The 21086-nt window shown below is 36.1% G+C and overlaps 1 protein-coding gene across 2 annotated transcripts in view; it reads left to right on the top strand.

Moving 5' to 3' along the window:
- The window catches only part of kif5ab (kinesin family member 5A, b), a 70228-nt gene extending 49142 nt beyond the window's left edge, over positions 1–21086 (top strand). Inside the window, exons 16-29 of one of the 2 annotated variants that reach the window (XM_056460669.1) lie at positions 4575–4763; positions 4967–5084; positions 6514–6563; positions 6672–6787; positions 7628–7729; positions 8294–8354; positions 8436–8507; positions 10133–10237; positions 11843–12059; positions 13753–13915; positions 14008–14078; positions 15641–15668; positions 15746–15830; positions 19888–21086. In XM_056460669.1, the coding sequence (XP_056316644.1) occupies positions 4575–4763; positions 4967–5084; positions 6514–6563; positions 6672–6787; positions 7628–7729; positions 8294–8354; positions 8436–8507; positions 10133–10237; positions 11843–12059; positions 13753–13915; positions 14008–14078; positions 15641–15668; positions 15746–15818 (1365 nt within the window). In that variant the 3' untranslated portion in view covers positions 15819–15830; positions 19888–21086. Of the gene's footprint in view, positions 1–4574; positions 4764–4966; positions 5085–6513; positions 6564–6671; positions 6788–7627; positions 7730–8293; positions 8508–10132; positions 10238–11842; positions 12060–13752; positions 13916–14007; positions 14079–15640; positions 15669–15745; positions 15831–19887 lie in introns of both variants that reach the window. The other variant, XM_056460668.1, reaches the window with a different exon arrangement.

Genomic DNA, 21086 nt, shown 5'->3' with positions numbered 1-21086 from the left:
TGTTTCTGTTAATTTCCTTTGAACTTTATCACCATTTCAATTTATTTTATTTGAACTTTCCCGCCATATTTGAGTTATTTTTATTTGAACTTTCCCGCCATATTTGAGTTATTTTTATTTAAACTTTCTCGCCATATTTGAGTTATTTTTATTTGAACTTTCCCGCCATATTTGAGTTATTTTTATTTGAACTTTCCCGCCATATTTGAGCTATTTTTATTTGAACTTTTCCAACTTGATTGAGTTACTTTTATTTAAAATTTCCTGCCATGTTTCTGTTAATTTCCTTTGAACTTTATCACCATTTCAATTTATTTTATTTGAACTTTCCCGCCATATTTGAGTTATTTTTATTTGAACTTTCCCACCATACTTGAATTATTTTTATTTGAACTTTCTTGCAATATTTGAGTTATTTTCATTTGAAATTTCCCAACCGTATTTGAGTTATTTTCATTTGAACTTTTCCACCATATTTGAGTTATTTTTATTTGAACTTTCCTTTTCCTGCCATATTTGAGTTATTTGAACTTTCCCGCCATATTTGAGTTATTTTCATTTAACTTTGCCACCATATTTGAGTCATTTTCATTTGAACTTTCCCGCCATATACAAGTTATTTTGATTTGAACTTTCCCACCATATTTGAGTTATTTTTATTTGAACATTCCCGCCATATACGAGTTATTTTTATTTGAAATTTCCCACCATATTTGAGTTATTTTTATTTGAACATTCCCGCCATATACGAGTTATTTTTATTTGAAATTTCCTGCCATATTTGAGTTATTTTTATTTGAACATTCCCGCCGTATACGAGTTATTTTTATATGAAATTTCCTGCCATATTTGAGTTATTTTTATTTGAACATTCCCGCCGTATACAAGTTATTTTTATTTGAAATTTCCCGCCATATTTGAGTTATTTTTATTTGAACTTTCCCGCCATATTTGAGTTATTTTTATTTGAACTTTTCCAACTTGATTGAGTTACTTTTATTTAAAATTTCCTGCCATGTTTCTGTTAATTTCCTTTGAACTTTATCACCATTTCAATTTATTTTATTTGAACTTTCCCGCCATATTTGAGTTATTTTTATTTGAACTTTCCCCCCATATTTGAGTTATTTTTATTTGAACTTTCCCGCCATATTTGAGTTATTTTTATTTGAACTTTCTCGCCATATTTGAGTTATTTTTATTTGAACTTTCCCGCCATATTTGAGTTATTTTTATTTGAACTTTTCCAACTTGATTGAGTTACTTTTATTTAAAATTTCCTGCCATGTTTCTGTTAATTTCCTTTGAACTTTATCACCATTTCAATTTATTTTATTTGAACTTTCCCGCCATATTTGAATTATTTTTATTTGAACTTTCTTGCAATATTTGAGTTATTTTTATTTGAAATTTCCCAACCGTATTTGAGTTATTTTTATTTGAAATTTGCCGCCATATTTGAGTTATTTTTATTTTAACTTTCCAGCCATATTTGAGTTATTTTTATTTGAACTTTCCTTTTCCTGCCATATTTGAGTTATTTGAACTTTCCCGCCATATTTGAGTTATTTTCATTTGAACTTTTCCACCATATTTGAGTTATTTTTATTTGAACTTTCCTTTTCCTGCCATATTTGAGTTATTTGAACTTTCCCGCCATATTTGAGTTATTTTCATTTAACTTTGCCACCATATTTGAGTTATTTTCATTTGAACTTTCCCGCCATATACAAGTTATTTTGATTTGAACTTTCCCGCCATATTTGAGTTATTTTTATTTGAACTTTTCCAACTTGATTGAGTTACTTTTATTTAAAATTTCCTGCCATGTTTCTGTTAATTTCCTTTGAACTTTATCACCATTTCAATTTATTTTATTTGAACTTTCCCGCCATATTTGAGTTATTTTTATTTGAACTTTCCCCCCATATTTGAGTTATTTTTATTTGAACTTTCCCGCCATATTTGAGTTATTTTTATTTGAACTTTCTCGCCATATTTGAGTTATTTTTATTTGAACTTTCCCGCCATATTTGAGTTATTTTTATTTGAACTTTTCCAACTTGATTGAGTTACTTTTATTTAAAATTTCCTGCCATGTTTCTGTTAATTTCCTTTGAACTTTATCACCATTTCAATTTATTTTATTTGAACTTTCCCGCCATATTTGAGTTATTTTTATTTGAACTTTCCCACCATACTTGAATTATTTTTATTTGAACTTTCTTGCAATATTTGAGTTATTTTCATTTGAAATTTCCCACCGTATTTGAGTTATTTTTATTTGAAATTTCCCGCCGTATTTGAGTTATTTTTATTTGAACTTTCCCGCCATATTTGAGTTATTTTTATTTGAACTTTTCCAACTTGATTGAGTTACTTTTATTTAAAATTTCCTGCCATGTTTCTGTTAATTTCCTTTGAACTTTATCACCATTTCAATTTATTTTATTTGAACTTTCCCGCCATATTTGAGTTATTTTTATTTGAACTTTCCCCCCATATTTGAGTTATTTTTATTTGAACTTTCCCGCCATATTTGAGTTATTTTTATTTGAACTTTCTCGCCATATTTGAGTTATTTTTATTTGAACTTTCCCGCCATATTTGAGTTATTTTTATTTGAACTTTTCCAACTTGATTGAGTTACTTTTATTTAAAATTTCCTGCCATGTTTCTGTTAATTTCCTTTGAACTTTATCACCATTTCAATTTATTTTATTTGAACTTTCCCGCCATATTTGAGTTATTTTTATTTGAACTTTCTTGCAATATTTGAGTTATTTTTATTTGAAATTTCCCAACCGTATTTGAGTTATTTTTATTTGAAATTTGCCGCCATATTTGAGTTATTTTTATTTTAACTTTCCAGCCATATTTGAGTTATTTTTATTTGAACTTTCCCCCCATATTTGAGTTATTTTTATTTGAACTTTCCCGCCATATTTGAGTTATTTTTATTTGAACTTTCTCGCCATATTTGAGTTATTTTTATTTGAACTTTCCCGCCATATTTGAGTTATTTTTATTTGAACTTTTCCAACTTGATTGAGTTACTTTTATTTAAAATTTCCTGCCATGTTTCTGTTAATTTCCTTTGAACTTTATCACCATTTCAATTTATTTTATTTGAACTTTCCCGCCATATTTGAGTTATTTTTATTTGAACTTTCTTGCAATATTTGAGTTATTTTTATTTGAAATTTCCCAACCGTATTTGAGTTATTTTTATTTGAAATTTGCCGCCATATTTGAGTTATTTTTATTTTAACTTTCCAGCCATATTTGAGTTATTTTCATTTGAACTTTTCCACCATATTTGAGTTATTGTTATTTGAACTTTCCTTTTCCTGCCATATTTGAGTTATTTGAACTTTCCCGCCATATTTGAGTTATTTTCATTTAACTTTGCCACCATATTTGAGTTATTTTCATTTGAACTTTCCCGCCATATACAAGTTATTTTGATTTGAACTTTCCCGCCATATTTGAGTTATTTTTATTTGAACTTTTCCAACTTGATTGAGTTACTTTTATTTAAAATTTCCTGCCATGTTTCTGTTAATTTCCTTTGAACTTTATCACCATTTCAATTTATTTTATTTGAACTTTCCCGCCATATTTGAGTTATTTTTATTTGAACTTTCCCACCATACTTGAATTATTTTTATTTGAACTTTCTTGCAATATTTGAGTTATTTTCATTTGAAATTTCCCAACCGTATTTGAGTTATTTTTATTTGAAATTTGCCGCCATATTTGAGTTATTTTTATTTGAACTTTCCTTTTCCTGCCATATTTGAGTTATTTGAACTTTCCCGCCATATTTGAGTTATTTTCATTTAACTTTGCCACCATATTTGAGTTATTTTCATTTGAACTTTCCCGCCATATACAAGTTATTTTGATTTGAACTTTCCCACCATATACGAGTTATTTTAATTTAAAATTTCCCACCATATTTGAGTTATTTTTATTTAAACATTCCCGCCATATACGAGTTATTTTTATTTGAAATTTCCCACCATATTTGAGTTATTTTTATTTAAACATTCCCGCCATATATGAGTTATTTTTATTTGAAATTTCCCACCATATTTGAGTTATTTTTATTTGAACATTCCCGCCGTATACGAGTTATTTTTATTTGAAATTTCCTGCCATATTTGAGTTATTTTTATTTGAACTTTCCCGCCGTATTTGAGTTATTTTCATTTGAACTTTCCCGCCGTATACAAGTTATTTTTATTTGAAATTTCCTGCCATATTTGAGTTATTTTTATTTGAACATTCCTGCCATATATGAGTTATTTTTATTTGAAATTTCCCGCCGTATTTGAGTTATTTTCATTTGAACTTTCCCGCCGTATACAAGTTATTTTTATTTGAAATTTCCCGCCGTATTTGAGTTATTTTTATTTTAACTTTCCCGCCATACTTTAGTTATATTTCATTTGAACTTTCCTGCCATGTTGCAGTTACTTTTATTTGAACATTTCTGCCATATTTGAGTTCTTTTATTTAATGCATGTGTGTGTGCATGTGTGTGTGTGTGTGTGCGCGTGTGTGTTCAGCCGAGTGAGCTGTCGGGTGTGCTGGAGGAGGAGTATGCAGTGGTGTGTGTGTACGTGAGTAAAGTGAAGTCTGAGCTGAAGACGCTGGTGAAGAGATGCAGACAACTGGAGAGTCTACAGACCGACTGTCACCGAAAGATGGAGGAGACCGGCAGAGAACTATCCTCCTGTCAGCTGCTCATCTCACAGGTTACACACACACACACACACGCACACACACACACACACACATACATACATACATACAAACACACGCACACGCGCACATACATACAAACACACCCACCCACGCACACACTACATATTTGTTCACATTAGTGTCCTTGTAAGCTATGTAGTCAAAAACACACAAATCTAGATGCTGAATCTGTGTGTGTGTGTGTGTGTTACAGCATGAAGCGAAGATCCGCTCTCTGACTGAGTACATGCAAAACGTGGAACTGAAAAAACGTCAGCTGGAGGAAAACTACGACTGTCTGAGTGAAGAACTGGCTAAACTACAGAACAGCGGTACAAAACACACACGCACGCATGCACGCACCTGGTTTATAGTGTGGAGATTTAGTGGCTAATATGTGCTGCTCATGTCCTTAAAAAAAATAGAAACCAGAGCCTACTGAGGGCCATACACTGTATAATAATTATAAAATATCTTTAAGATTTCAAAATGTTTATAATAATAACTTACACTCACCGGCCACTTTATTAGGTACACCTGTCCAACTGGTTCTTAATGCAAATTTCTATTCAGCCAATCACATGGCAGCAGCTCAACGCATTTAGGCATGTAGACATGTTCAAGATGATCTGCTGCAGCTCAAACTGAGCATCAGAATGGGGAAGAAAGGGGATTTAAGTGACTTTGAACGTGGCATGGTTGTTGGTGCCAGACGGGCTGCTCTGAGTATTTCAGAAACTGATGATCTACTGGGATTTTCACGCACAACCATCTCTAGGGTTTACAGAGAATGGTCCGACAAAGAGGAAATATCCAGTGAGCGACAGTTCTGTGGGCGCAAATGCCTTGTTGATGCTAGAGGTCAGAGGAGAATGGCCAGACTGGTTCCAGCTGATAGAAAGGCAACAGTTACTCAAATAAGCACTCGTTACAACCGAGGTCTGCAGAAGAGCATCTCTGAACACACAACACGTCCAACCTTGAGGCAGATGGGCTACAGCAGCAGAAGACCACACCGGGTGCCACTCCTGTCAGCTAAGAACAGGAAACTGAGGCTACAATTCACACAGGCTCACCAAAACTGGACAATAGAAGATTGGAGAAACGTTGCCTGGTCTGATGAGTCTCCATTTCTGCTGCCACATTCGGATGCTCGGCTCACAATTTGGCCACAACATCATGAAAGCATGGATCTATCCTGCCTTGTATCAGCGGTTCAGGCTGGTGGTGGTGGTGTAATGGTGTGGGGAAGATTTTCTTGGCACACTTTGGGTCCATTAATACCAATTGAGCATGGTGTCAACGCCACAGCCTACCTGAGTATTGTTGCTGACCATGTCCATCCCTTCATGAGCACAGTGTCTCCATCTTCTGATGGCTACTTCCAGCAGGATAACGCACCATGTCATAAAGCGCCAATCATCTCACACTGGTTTCTTGAACATGACAATGAGTTCACTGTACTCAAATGGCCTCCACAGTCACCAGAGCTCAATCCAATAGAGCACCTTTGGGATGTGGTGGAATGGGAGATTGGCATCATGGATGTGCAGCCGACAAATCTGCAGCAACTGTGTGATGCTATCATGTCAATATGGAGCAAAATCTCTGAGGAATATTTCCAGTAGCTTGATGAATCTACGACACGAAGGAATAAAGCAGTTCTGAAGGCAAAAGGGGTCCAACCCGGTACTAGTGAGGTGTACCTAATAAAGTGGCTGGTGAGTTTATCTTCTAATAAGCTGGTGTGTGTGTTTTCAGAGAGCGTTCAGGATCATCCAGTGGACACTGATGAGTCTGTAAATGTGAAGGTGGGAAGATTTTACGATACTGTTTGTGGATCAGTGGACTCAGAACATTATAAATCATAAAAACTGCAGATTTATTGTTCATTCTGCTGTCCTGAATCTCTTGTTCAGAGTCATAAGGCTGCGGATCAGAAGGCAGAGGTTCAGAGAGAGCCACAGCACAAGCAGCTCGGCAGACTGAGAGACGACATCAACCACAAGCAGAAGATCATCGATGAGCTCACAGAGTCAGTGTGTGTGTGTGTGTGTGTGTGTGTGATGACATCAAACACAAGCAGAATATCATCGATGAGCTCACAGAGTCAGTGTGTGTGTGTGTGTGTGTGTGTGTGTGTGTGTGTGTGTGAGTGATGACATCAACCACAAGCAGAAGATCATCGATGAGCTCACAGAGTCAGTGTGTGTGTGTGTGCGTTCGCGTGCGTGAGAGTGAGTGTGTGTGGATGTGTAATAATGTCTGTGAATCGTATGTTCATGGGTGGATGTGTCTGTGACCTGTGTGTGTGTGTGTGATCTATGTGTGTGACCCATGCATGTGCTTGTTTGCTTGTGACTCATGTTGTGCACATGTGTGTGTGACACAAGTGTGGCACCTGTGTATATATACCACGTGTGTTGGTGATACAGTTGTGTGTGTGTGTCTGTATGTGTGTGAGGCCCATGTCTGTATTTGTGACTTCCTCGTGTGTGTGTGTGTATGGCCGTGTTTGACCCATGTGTGCATGTGAGTTTGATTGTTAGTGTGTGTGTACTGCTTGTGTGTTCCACATGTGTGTACTGTATACAGTATGTGTACAGTGTGTGTGACCCATGTCTGTATTTGTGACTTCCCCGTGTGTGTGTGTGTGTGGCTGTGTTTGACCCATGTGTGCATGCAAGTTTGATTGTTAGTGTGTGTGTGTACTGTATACAGTATGTGTACAGTGTGTGTAACCCATGTCTGTATTTGTGACCCCCCATGTGTGTCCTGTGAGTTTGTGTGACCACTGTGTGTGTGTATGTTTTTGTCCTACAGGTGTGTGTGTGTCCTGTAAGTTTGTGTGACCCGTGTGTGTGTGTGTATGCAGTGACAACCAGAGGCTGGATCTGCAGCTGGAGCAACTGAGTGTTGAGTTCAGCGTCCTGAAGAGTCGAGAGCATGAGAAAAGCAGACAGCTGGAGGAGCTCAGGTCAGTCTACTGCACGCGCACACACACACACAGTAAATAATACACCAGTGTAAACATGCTGTGGACCACTAGATGGCAGAACCGTGGTTTTATTTGAAGGTCCAGATTTAGAATAGTGTGTGTCTGCACTAGAGAAACTAGTTATGAATAAATTATAGATAAATTAATAGGTTAAAGTATTATTAATAGATGCTATTGAAGAGCCATATTAAATTATTGACAACTTCTTTATGCTTTCAGAATGTGTATATAGTTAACTCAACTTTGTCTTTTTAATTAATACTGTTTATTTTATAAGTATTTATTAAATAAAATGTATAAAAGTGTTTATATTTTATTGTATGACTATATATTTTATATGCTAAAATCTGAAATGGATAGCAAACGTTTTAATTTTGGATAAAAACAGGTGAATGGATAGACCAAAATAAGCTATTTTGGTTATTTAATCAACCAATCAAAAACACACTCACATCTGACTCACTTCAGTTTCATGATCAGAACTAAGACCTAAAGGAAAAACTGAAAAGCAGTAAATACCGTCATGCTTGACTGTTTGTGCAGGTATCTTCACGAGCGGCAAGAACAGACCCGGCAGGATATGAAGGGTTTGGAGGAGACCGTCGTGAGTATCTACAGAGAGTATGATATCAGTAAGAATAATAATAACTGCATTTATGACAGACCTGCACATTTCTCTTTAAAGGCTCGTGAGCTCCAGACCCTTCACAATCTGAGGAAGCTGTTCGTTCAAGACCTCACGGCCCGAGTCAAACGGGTGCGTTTAACACACCTAAAACACTCAAATAAGATCTTAAAGACCATATCTGTTCTTAAAGAATCATGTCTGTTCTAAAAGACTCACATCTGTATTTAAAGACTCATAAAGATTCATATCTGTTCTGAAAGACTCACATCTGTTTTTACAGACTGATAAAGACTCACATCTTTTCTTAAAGATTCATAAAGATTCATATCTGTTCTGAAAGACTCACATCTGTTCTGAAAGACTCACATCTGTTCTTAAAGACTCACATCTGTTCTTAAAGATTCATATCTGTTCTGAAAGACTCACATCTGTTCTTAAAGACTGATAAAGACTCATGTCTATTCTAAAAGACTCACATCTGTTCTTACACACTCATAAAGACTCAAATCTGTTCTGAAAGACTCATAAAGACTCATGTCTGTTCTAAAAGACACATCTATTCTTAAAGACTCATAAAGACTCATATCTGTTATTAAATACTCATAAAGACTCATATCTGTTCTGAAAGACTCATCTGTTCTTAAAGACTGATAAAGATTCATATCTGTTTTAAAAGACTCACATCTTTTCTTAAAGACTCATAAAGATTCATGCCTGTTCTAAAAGACTCACATGTGTTCTTAAAGACTCATATCTGTTCCAAAAGACTCACATCTGTTCTTACACACTCATAAAGACTCATATCTGTTCTGAAAGACTCATAAAGACTCATGTCTGTTCTAAAAGACTCACATCTGTTCTGAAAGACTCATAAAGATTCATATCTGTTCTGAAAGACTGATAAAGACTCATGTCTGTTCTAAAAGACTCACATCTGTTCTGAAAGACTCATAAAGATTCATATCTGTTCTGAAAGACTCACATCTATTCTTAAAGACTCATAAAGAGTCATATCTGTTATTAAATACTCATAAAGACTCATATCTGTTCTGAAAGACTGATAAAGACTCATATCTGTTTTAAAAGACTCATCTGTTATTAAAGACTCATAAAAGTTATTAAAGACTCAAAAAGACTCATAAAGACTGAACTGCAAGGCTCATATCAGTTAAAGTCTGATATATGCTTTTTATAAGACAAATAATTCTTAAAGACTGACATATGATCTTACAGACTCATGATAAAAGTTCTCAAAGATGCATTGGGGTTCTCAAAGACTCAAAAATACTCGTATTGAATCATAAAAAGAAGACATCTGAACTGAAAGACTCCTTATAATGTCCTTAAAAAATTCATAAAAACTCATATTGATACTTAAACTGACATGTAATCATGTTGATGGGTATCTAATCTTAAAGATGCGATAAAGATTCATATAAATACCTAAAGACTGACATCTGATCTTACAGACTCATATAGTTTCTTAAACACTCTTAAAAACCCATATTGATAATTAAAGACTGACATGTAACCATATAGATGACCATCTAATCTTAAAGACTCAATTCATAAAGATTGACTTCTAGTCCTAAATATTGACATCTAATCTGAAAGACTTCTATCAGTACTTAAAGACTGCTTTCTGATCTTAAAGACTCATATAAGTTTTAAAAGAATCACATAGTTATGAGAAATGCTGTAGGGATATTGTGAGTGCACTTACAGTCCTGTGGTTTTCTTGATGTATGTTTCAGAGCTCAGAGCTGGATCCAGATGACAGCAGTGGATGTTCAACACAGAAACAGAAGATCTCCTTTCTGGAGAACAACCTGGATCAGCTGACGAAAGTCCACAAACAGGTCAGAACAACAGAAACGCTCTTACGGCCAGTTAGTCAGCTGCTGAAAACACTCTAAACCGGTGGTTCTCAACTGGTTTGGCCATGGGACCCACATTTTTACATGGTCATCAAGCCATGACCCAAGTTTTTAGGAACTATAATATAATTTTAGGAATTATAATTAATTTGTATTTATTTATTAACATACTCAAATTGTGACAGATAAATCATAAGAAAATCATCAAGACTTACAAATAAACAATACTTTATTGCTGTCATTTAACAAAATGTATGCACTTTTGTGATGCCCTCAGCTCTTGGAGTCGTCTTTGAAAATAGTCCACAGGTTTGTCCTTGCAACCGGGATGTTTGGTTTCTAAATGTAGTTTCTTGTGAGAGCACCTCACTACATATGACACACTGAGGTTAAGCCTTTTTTGTCATCAATAGATGTAAATCTATACTTTACATATTCTGGGTCGTACTTGCGCGTCGACATTTTTGTTGCTATAATTAAATGAAATTTCACATGTCAAACGGGACGGTTGTCGCGCGCGCATTTCAAAATAAAAGTCCGGTATAAGCAAAATAAGTTAAAAATTATTTAGTTTTTTTGACCACACACTGAAAATGTTCCCGCGACCCACCAGTTGAGAAACACTGCTCTAAACGGAGTATAGTATATAGTATATATAAGTATACTTCAAAAGTTCTTTTTTAGTCTTTGTCAACAAAAAGAAGTTAAAAGACTGCAGTGTGATGGTATACTGTTTTCAAACCTCTGCACTGCAGTATGTGTGGTTGTAAATGTGATATGCTGCTTGTCTTGCTGAATTGTTTCGAACTGGCAAATTATAATTTCTTTTATTTAATTTAGAGCAGATTTTCTGTGAAATAATGTCATTTTAGCTTGTGTTTCAATTTCATTTGATATATATCAGTTTCTTATCACTTGATATCATTTGTGGTGAAAAGAAAAGCAACAATACAAATTAGTCTTCCCTTGTTAATAGCAAATTTTGTTTAAATACATTTAGCAAGAGAATCACAGACTCATATAGGTTCTTAAACACTCTTAAACACTCATATTGATAAATAAAGACTGACATGTAACCATATAGATGGCCATCTAATCTTAAAGACTCAATTCATAAAGATTGACTTCTTATTCTAAATACTGACATCTAATCTGAAAGACTTCTATCACTTGCTATAAGATTAGATGGCCATCTATATGGTTACATGTCAGTCTTTATTTATCAATATGAGTGTTTAAGAGTGTTTAAGAACCTATATGAGTCTGTAATTCTCTTGCTAAATGTATTTAAATAAAATTTGCTATTAACAAGGGAAGACTAATTTGTATTGTTGCTTTTTTCTATCACTTTAAATTTTGTTTAAATACATTTAGCAAGAGAATTACTGACATACTAAATTACTCCATATTAATAATACAAATAATATACCACCACCACGTGTTTATTGTCTGGTTTTTTTTTTACTCAGTATCTTTACTTCTGTGATGCTTATGTAAAAGCGCCCCCTAACTTCCTGGATGAATAATATTGATATTTTATTATGTGTGTGACACTTTTTCATGAGTTATGTATTTTTTGTTTGTCAGCTGGTCCGTGATAATGCAGATCTGCGCTGTGAGCTGCCCAAACTAGAGAAGCGTCTTCGCTCCACAGCTGAACGGGTTCGAGCCCTCGAGGAGGCGCTGAGAGAAGCTAAAGAAGGAGCCATGAAGGACCGGCGGCGCTACCAGCAAGAGGTGGAGCGCATCAAAGACGTGATGAGGAGCAGAAACCCCTTCAGACGCCCACACGCCGCTCTCATCGGTCAGAATTTCACCTTTACACTGTAAAAACAAATCTCTAAATTAGTAGTTGTCCGTATTTTGTGGTTCATGCTTTAATGTTTATTTATGCAATACATTTATTCTTATCTGATAAAAAGTTTATCCGTCTCAGTTGATTGCAGAAGTTCTAAATGTATGTGCATCTTGGCATTTTAAAGTATTTTCTTATGCAATAATCCAAAATGCGCATAAAAATATGTGGATGGAAACGTAGCTTTCATTTCCAATCATTTGCAGTGCTCCAGTTGAAGTCAGAATTATTAGCCCCCCTAAATTATTAGACCGGTTGTTTATTTTTTCCCCAATTTCTGTTTAACAGAGAGCAGATTTCCCCAACACATTTCTAATCATAATAGTGTTAATAACTCATCTCTAATAACTGATTTATTTTCTCTTTGCCATGATGACAGTAAATAATATTAGACTAGATATTCTTCAAGACACTTCTATACAGCTTAAAGTGACTTTTAAAGGCTTAACTAGGTTAATTAGGTTAACTAGGCAGGTTAGGGTAATTAGGCAAGTTATTGTATAACGATGGGTTGTTCTGTAGACTATTGAATAAATATATAGCTTAAAGGGGCTAATAATATTGACCTTAAAATGGTGTTTAAAAAATTAAAAACTGCTTTTATTCTAGCCGAAATAAATCAAATAAGACTTTCTCCAGAAGAAAAAATATTATCAGACATACTGTGAAAATTTCCTTGCTCTGTTAAACATCATTTGGGAAATATTAAAAAAAGGAAAAAGGGGGTTAATAATTCTGACTTCAACTGTACAGTATATTGTTTGGGTTAGTGTTGTTTACTACGCTACAAAAACTCTCGTAATACACTGCCAGTGTATTTTCTGTACTTATTTCTCTCTCTATATATATTATTTCTTCTACATTATATTATTTCAGACGACTAAAATGTCAATAAAAGTCACTTTGTTAAACTGTACAGATTAATATAATATATAATATTAGTATAATTTAGAAAAATAATATTACTTTTGTTTATTTTTTATATTTTAATATTTATTCATTTATAATATTTAAATTAATATTAAAGCTATTTATTTTTAATAAATATGAAATGATTTAGTATATTACAAATATTTAATATGCAAAATAATTCAATTACTAAAACTAACAATAAATGTAAATTACACAATAAATATCTAGTGTATTAAGTGCATTCTAAATATATTTACAGTATAAAATTGAGGTGATATTACTTCACTTACATTTGATAAATACAGAATTTTATTATTCATAAATTTAATAATATTTTTATGTAATATATATTGTGCATATACATGTTATTCGATTCAATTTAAGTTTATTTGTATAGCAATTTTTCTTAATAATTCTCGCTTTAAAATAGGTGCAGATTTTATTAAAATATTATTATTTAATTATGTATTATTTAATACACATAAATTATTTATTACATATTGATATATAGGTTTATTGATATATTAAGTATAACATTTATAAAAACATTCTGCATATTGTCCATATGGTTTTAAAATAATAAAACAAAATGATACTTTTTTTTGTAATATATGTATAAAAATTATACCTATCATACATTACATATACTTAATATCCCAGTAATAATAAATCATATTATAAATCTAATCATAAAGTTTCTAAATGTTTTCCTTTGAAATCTTGCCCTCAGCCAAGCCCATTCGTCCAGGTCATTACCCCGCCTCCTTATCGGCCAATCACATGTTCCTGCGCAGCCGTGATCAGCCAATCACATTCAGCAATGCGATGTTTGACAGCAGCAGTGAAAAACACAAGTTAACCTCATCCAAGACTGAGTCCAGTTTAACCAGCAGGTGAATTACCAGCGTCAGTGTTTCTGATAGCTGTTTTACCGTGTTTCACTACAGTTGACCGAATATGTGTGTGTGTGTGCTCATATTAACAGGACACTTTCAGAGAATGAGAGACAAACCCACGAAACTACAAACTGCACACAGAAACTCCACATTACTAACGGTAAATCAGTGTTATTACTCTTTTTATGGTCTAATAAAAATGTGAACAATAAAGTCCATCAATGTAAACAATCTACAAAGTGATTCATTTGCATAATCCCCGCCTCCCTGTAGCATATAAACACAATAGATACAGCAAGACCAGTCAAACCTGACTTGGCCACAGCTGACCAATCAGACCGGAGTTGACTAAAGGAAGGGGAAGGGGCTTAAATAAATTAAATCAAAATTGTGCTTGAGCGCCACCAACTGGTGTTTTACTGTAACTTCAGTGGCTTAAATCATAAAAAAGAAACAAATCTTACTAGTTGGACAGTTTTTAAAGGTGCAGTATGTAAGTTTGATACCCAGTGGTTAAACTAAGTTTTGCATTCCTGGACCAAACAAATGCAAGCGCAGGTTGCCAGATTGAGGACCAACAGAAGCGAGTATGACGATCGAGCCTAATGGCTGATTTAAGTTGTGTTCTAAATAAAAGCAACGGCACGCAATAGGAGGAATATTCTCCATATTTTGTTCCAACCAACACCTTGAATTGAAATATTAGAAACTGCTTCTAATTCTCACATCTGAACAACAGAAATGATCAGCTCAGGTACACCTCATGTGCTTTATACAGTGTTAAATGTTAATAATGTAAGTTTAAATGCCATTTTACATGACATTTATTGCCATACTACTGAAAGCAGCAGCAGATAGTTCAGCTCAGATCTGGAAAATAAAATGAACCGTCTGAAATTGAACTTCAGAACTGAGACTCAGAGCAAACCAACACATATCAGTGATTCAGCATCTACATTTAATAATGTTAAAGAGGTTTAATACGTATTAATTAGATTATAAACCTTTCCATTTGGTTGGGGTGCAGTGAGTGCACTATTCTGTGCTTCTGAATGGCTGTATTTACATTTCTGTCGTGTTTTGTCTCGTGCAAACAGCCAAATTTCTCATTACTGCATATCTCGTCATGTAGCGTGTTGTTAGGACACGGGGTTACAATGCAACCTGCTCACCTAATATTTAAGCTCGTAATATTTATATTATTTGCTAAATTAATAACCTCATGTGGAACTCTGAATCTATGTCTCATTTCGGAGTCTGCTACTGTCCACCAGAGGTCACATTTGAGTCACGGACGCATGCGTTAAGAGCCTTCCTGACTAAATGAATGAAATACGCTGTTTTCCACCATCTGGCAACCTAGGGTGCTGAAATATAATTGGCTAAACTGGCATTGGGCAGGTTAAATGACCAAAACAAAGACAGATGTTCTGGCATGTAACACATGTTCAAAGCAGAATATCTGACTTCAGCACTGTTTTTCAGATAAACAAGAATGTTCACTGAGCATGTTTCTGAATATCTGCACACATATGATGGTGTTTTCATGCTTTAGAAGAGTCAAAAGTAGTTTTTTTTCCAAATGCTGGATTTATATCAGTTGTTTTACGTGACGTTAAAGGTGTCAAGCATCAGCAATAATCAGCCTTTAGATTTGAGTTTTAGCACTGCATGTGGATATTTCTGTACAGATGTTGATGCATGTTTTGTTCTTCTGAACAGGAAACAGCTCTGATGTGAATGATAACAGGTGAGTGTCTAAACACTGCTGTAAATAAAAGCTTTCTGACGACAATGATGATGATGATGATGGTGTTTGTGCTGCAGTGAGTGTCGCTCATCGACCAGCACTGATGGACCACAGCAGAAACACCACCAAGAGCAGCCCGTCGCTAGCTAAACACACAGACAGGTAAGCATGCACACACACACACACCTGGCAGACCAACTTCAAAATGCAAATAAATGCACAGGAATGGAGAATATTTATATTATATTATATTATATTATATTATATTATATTATATTATATTATATTATATTATATTATATTATATTATATTATATTATATTATACTAATATTATATATTATATTTATATTCTTAAAATAATTCAATATTTTAATTACTGAAACGTTTTACATGTAAAAAATACATTTAAAAATGTAATTGCATTTGTATTAATTATTAATAAATAAGTTGTTATCAAAGTATTTACATTATTAAATGTTTAAGCCTATTCGTCAATTCACTGTTGCTTCAAATACAAATTCATGCACAGTATTATTTGTGTTAGTATATTAAAGAGCCCCTATTTTGCATCATAAAAGGTCATATTTTGATTTTGGGGGTCTCCTACAGCAGGCTGATCTGCGTGCAAGGTCAAAAAACACTTTCATTGTCTTATAATCTGCATTTATTTTTACATAATTATCCCAAAGACTCCCATATGAACTGTTCAGCCATACATTTGTTCCCAAACCCCTCCTTAGCGCGATGCTAATCTGCGTTGATTGGACCGAAGACCCAGTCTATTGTGATTTGATCAACTGCATTCACCACGGCTACAGTATGAAGCAGCAGAGAGTATGTGAGAGCCCACTGCAGGAAAGCATTAAAGCAATGCAGTTAAACACCATATTACTCTACTCTTAACCCTAACCCCAATAATAACAGCGACACACATTCAGTATTAATCCACACAGTGCCAAATGCTGAACTATTTTAAAAATGGACCACACCGCACGTGTGAGGAACACCTGATGGTGGCCATAGCAAAGGCGAACAGCAGAGGATCACGAGTTCAGGAATGCATTTAAACCAGTGAAGGAAGAAGCACTCGTCATGTTATTAACGTGGTTTTGGACGCGATATGTGAACACCCCCATACAGATTTAACCTGAGATATACAGTACAAGCACTGATCTATAATCGATACGTGATTATAACACACTATTAAACACATATTTTGCAAACTACAGAAAATGAGGCAACAATTTTAATGACACTTACATGTGATGATCCGGAGGAAGAAGAAACTGGCCATATGAACTGTTAAAGTTACTGACAAAGTCCCTGTCAAAGTCTGACACATACAGTACAGTCTCATACATAGTCTCTGCTGCTCCTTTAATAGCAAACGGCCGACGAATCCCACGTTGCAGTATAGGTTATTGTATCAATCATCAGAATCATCAGTATGCAGAGTCACTGATTCAATCCAAGACCAACGATGAGATGATCCCAAGGTTTCCATATTCTGGACCAGGCCGAATCCTGAGCAGCTACTGTGGTGGTCATGGAGGAGTGGAGAACATAAGACTGATTCCTGTGACGCTCCAGAGACAGACGAGTCTTCGCTGAGGCCAGCTTCCAGCCTCCGCCACTGAGACTGCAGCTCTGCACAAGACGTTTGGCCAGCGGAGAAATTAAAATGGTCGTGCCCATCTGAGTCTGGTTTCTCTCCAGGTTTTTTTTCCTTCACTTTCGCCATTTAGTGAAGTTTTTTTCCCTCTCCGCTGTCGCCACTGGCTTGCATGGTTCAGGATCTGTAGAGCTGCGCATCGTTGGATTTGCTCTTCAGTGTTTGGACTCTCAGTAGTGATTATTAAACCACACTGAACTGAGCTAAACTGAACTTAAACACTACAAACTGAACTACACTGTTCCTATTTACTATGACCTTCTATGTGAAGCTGCTTTGACACAATCTACATTGTATAAGCGCTATACAAATAAAGGGGAATTGAATTGAATTGAATCAGGAAAAATGACAGGAACAAACATAGCACACATTAACTTTAACCCTTTAATCCCCGCAGCCGAATCTTCACCTGTCAGCGATCGTCATCTTCAGTCATGATCAGTAGCGTGATACACCGCGCCTCCGCTAATGTCTGAAGTGAAAGCGCGTTCACATTGAACTGGAACTACATATCTGGTGATGTAACGTGTCGATGTGATCAAACAAAAGATCCGAACCCAACTCGATTCATTTATTCGACTCTGAGTCAACTAATTCGCTAAAGAATCTATAGTTTTAAACACGGTGCACTTTCATATTTACCCCTCAGCTGGATGTTTTCACTTCACTTAGAGCTGTGTTAAACACTGCATGAAGATCATTTTCAAAAACCCATAATTCAATTCAATTTATCTTTATTTGTATAGCGCATTTACAATGTAGATTGTGTCAAAGCAGCTTCACATGGAAGATTATAGTAAATTGGAACAGTGTAGTTCAGTTTGTAGAGTTGAAGTTCAGTTCAGTTTAGTTCAGTTCAGTGTGGTTTAATAATCACTACTGAGAGTCCAAACACTGAAGAGCAAATCCAACGATGTGCAGCTCTACAGATCCTGAACCATGCAAGCCAGTGGTGACAGCGGAGAGTAAAAACTTCACTAATTGGCGAAAGTGAAGAAAAAAAACCTGGAGAGAAACCAGACTCAGATGGGGACGACCATTTTAATTTCTCCGCTGGCCAAACGTCTTGTGCAGAGCTGCAGTCTCAGCGGCGGAGGCTGGAAGCTGGCCTCAGTGAAGACTCGTCTGTCCCTGGAGCGTCACAGGAATCAGTCTCATGTTCTCCACTCCTCCATGACCACCACAGTAGCTGCTCAGGATACGGCCTGGTCCAAGATTATGGAAACCTTGGGATCATCTCGTCGCTCTTTAACACTATTATTAAGAAATATAAATACATCCTAATTAAATACAGTCAAAGACAAAATGATTAGCCCTCCATGTATTATTTTTATTATGTCCCATGTGTTTAATTGAGAGATTAATAGTTTGAATAACACAGTTATTTTATCCAATGATATCTAGGGTTAATAGTTTTGTACTTAACTATACATTTGGGGTGTCACGGCAACACAGTGGGTAGCATGATTGCCTCACAGCAAGAAGGTCTCTGGTTCGAGTCCCGGCTAGGTCAGTTGGCATTTCTGTGTGGAGTTTGCATGTTCTCCCCGTCTCCGTGTTGGTTTCCACTAGGAGCTCCGGTTTCCCCCACAGTCCAAACACATGCGCTATAGGGGAATTGATGAACTAAGTGAAGTTTAATTTTAAACTAATTTCGAGAGGAGCATGTGCTCATGATTGACCCAGCTGGTCCACATTAGCTAATCATGATCCTCCAATCAAAGGATCCCAAGTCACTATATATATATATCCTCATTTCCTCTCTACAACTATCTTCGTCTGGAAGAAACCCCCCTCCTCCCCTTCTTCCACCTTTATCCAGAATGGGTGGCACAGTGGGCCAGTGACTAGCACTGTTGCCTCACAGCAAGAATACCAATGGCGTTGGGTCTTCACTGGGCCATCTGATGTTTCAGTGCGGAGTTTGCATGTTCTCCCCATGTCCGCGTGGGTTTCCCCCGGGTTCCCTGGTTTCCTCCCACCATCCAAATGTGCTCTATATTATAAATAAAATAAGCCTAAATCTTTTTTCTGATGTCTTACTCTCAGGAAGTTCACCTTGGCCTCAGCAGCGGGGGAGTTTCAGATCGACCTGAGCTCAATCTCCCCTCGCCCTGTGAAAGGAGGGAGCCCTGGGTTCGAGGATCCCTTGAGCTCAGGGCTCTCTCCCGGGACAGCACGCCAAACAAGCTATGTATAAATCGTGAGCTAAGAGTGAACTCTTGAAATTGGCCGTAGTGTATGAGTGTGTCTGTGAATGAGTGTGTATGGGTGTTTCCCAGTGTTGGCTGGAAGGGCATCCGCTGTGTAAAACATATACTGGATAAGTTGACGGTTCATTCCACTGTGGCAACTCCAAATTAATAAAGGTACTGCGCCAAAAAGAAAACGAATGAATGAATATAATATTAATAATAACTGTAATAAGTAATTATTCTGGTAAGTACATTATGTGACTGTGTTTATAATGAATATATTAAATATGTCATATTTACCATGAGAATGCTGAGCCTGTTGTTTTGTCTTGTGTTTTCTTGTGTTTCAGCGATCTGTGCTCCTGAATCCTCCTCTTTATATTTGCATGTTGCCTGCAGTTCCAGTAATGAACCATCGGATCGGTCAATCTATAAAAAACAAAAGAGAAATCAGACAGACGCGGCTGGAGAACAGGGTTGACTGCAGAGAGACAGAAGAAGAAGAGTCCTTCTCCGAAAACACATCATTGATCAACTTCTTCATTAAAACGGCACCTATTATGCCATATAAATCACATTTATAATGGGTTTAAACACAGTTAATGTGTGAATATCTCCAGCTTCTAATGGTCAACATGAATTAATTGTATTTGTTATAATCAGACTTGATAGAAACAGTCTGCAGAAACACTTTGATTGACGTTTGTACGTGTCATCAGAGGGAGAAAGCCACACACACTAGTGCCCATCTCCCCCTCATTAGCATAAACAGCGGCCCTGAGTGAGAAGCAGCCGTCTGTCCATTAGCCAGTAGAGTGTTTGAGCTGCTGAAGATAACGTCAGCATAGCTCAGCATAATTTTCTCAGAGTATATGTTGCGGTGATTTTGATTCGGTTCATTTAAATCAATTTAGGGCTTCAGGTCTGTAAGCCCCTCCCCCTTACATAAACCACCTCTGCTCTGATTGGTCAGCTGTTGCCAAGTCTGTTTTGATTGGTCTTTCTTTATCAATTGTGGACCATTTCTAGAGGAGATACAGCTCTGGCTGAAAGTTAATAACAATTATTATTTATATAATTTATTAAATTACCCATGCTTACAGCCATATACCCATCAGTATGCCCGATCTCGTCTGATCTCGGATGTAAAGCAGGGTTGGGCTTGGTTAGTCCTTGGATGGGAGATTGCCTGGAAATACCAGGTGCTGCAAGCTTATTTAATTCCTTCATTTGGGTGGCGCAGTAGGTAGTGCTGTCACCTCACAGCAAGAAGGTCGCTGGTTCGAGCCTCGGCTGGGTCAGTTGGCGTTTCAGTGTGGAGTTTGCATGTTCTCCCTGCGTTCGCGTGGGTTTCCTCCGGGTGCTCCGGTTTCCCCCACAGTCCAAAGACATGTGGTACAGGTGAATTGGGTAGGCTAAATTGTCCGTAGTTTAAGAGTGTGTATGGATGTTTCCCAGAGATGGGTTGCAGCTGGAGGGGCATCCGCTGTGTAAAACATGTGCTGGATAAGTTGGCGGTTCATTCCACTGTGGCGACCCCAGATTAATA

This window comes from Danio aesculapii, chromosome 6 (assembly GCF_903798145.1).
Source record: "Danio aesculapii chromosome 6, fDanAes4.1, whole genome shotgun sequence".
NCBI lineage: Eukaryota > Metazoa > Chordata > Actinopteri > Cypriniformes > Danionidae > Danio > Danio aesculapii.
Note: the sequence above shows the minus strand (reverse complement) of the source record. Positions and strands in the feature narration are given on the sequence as shown.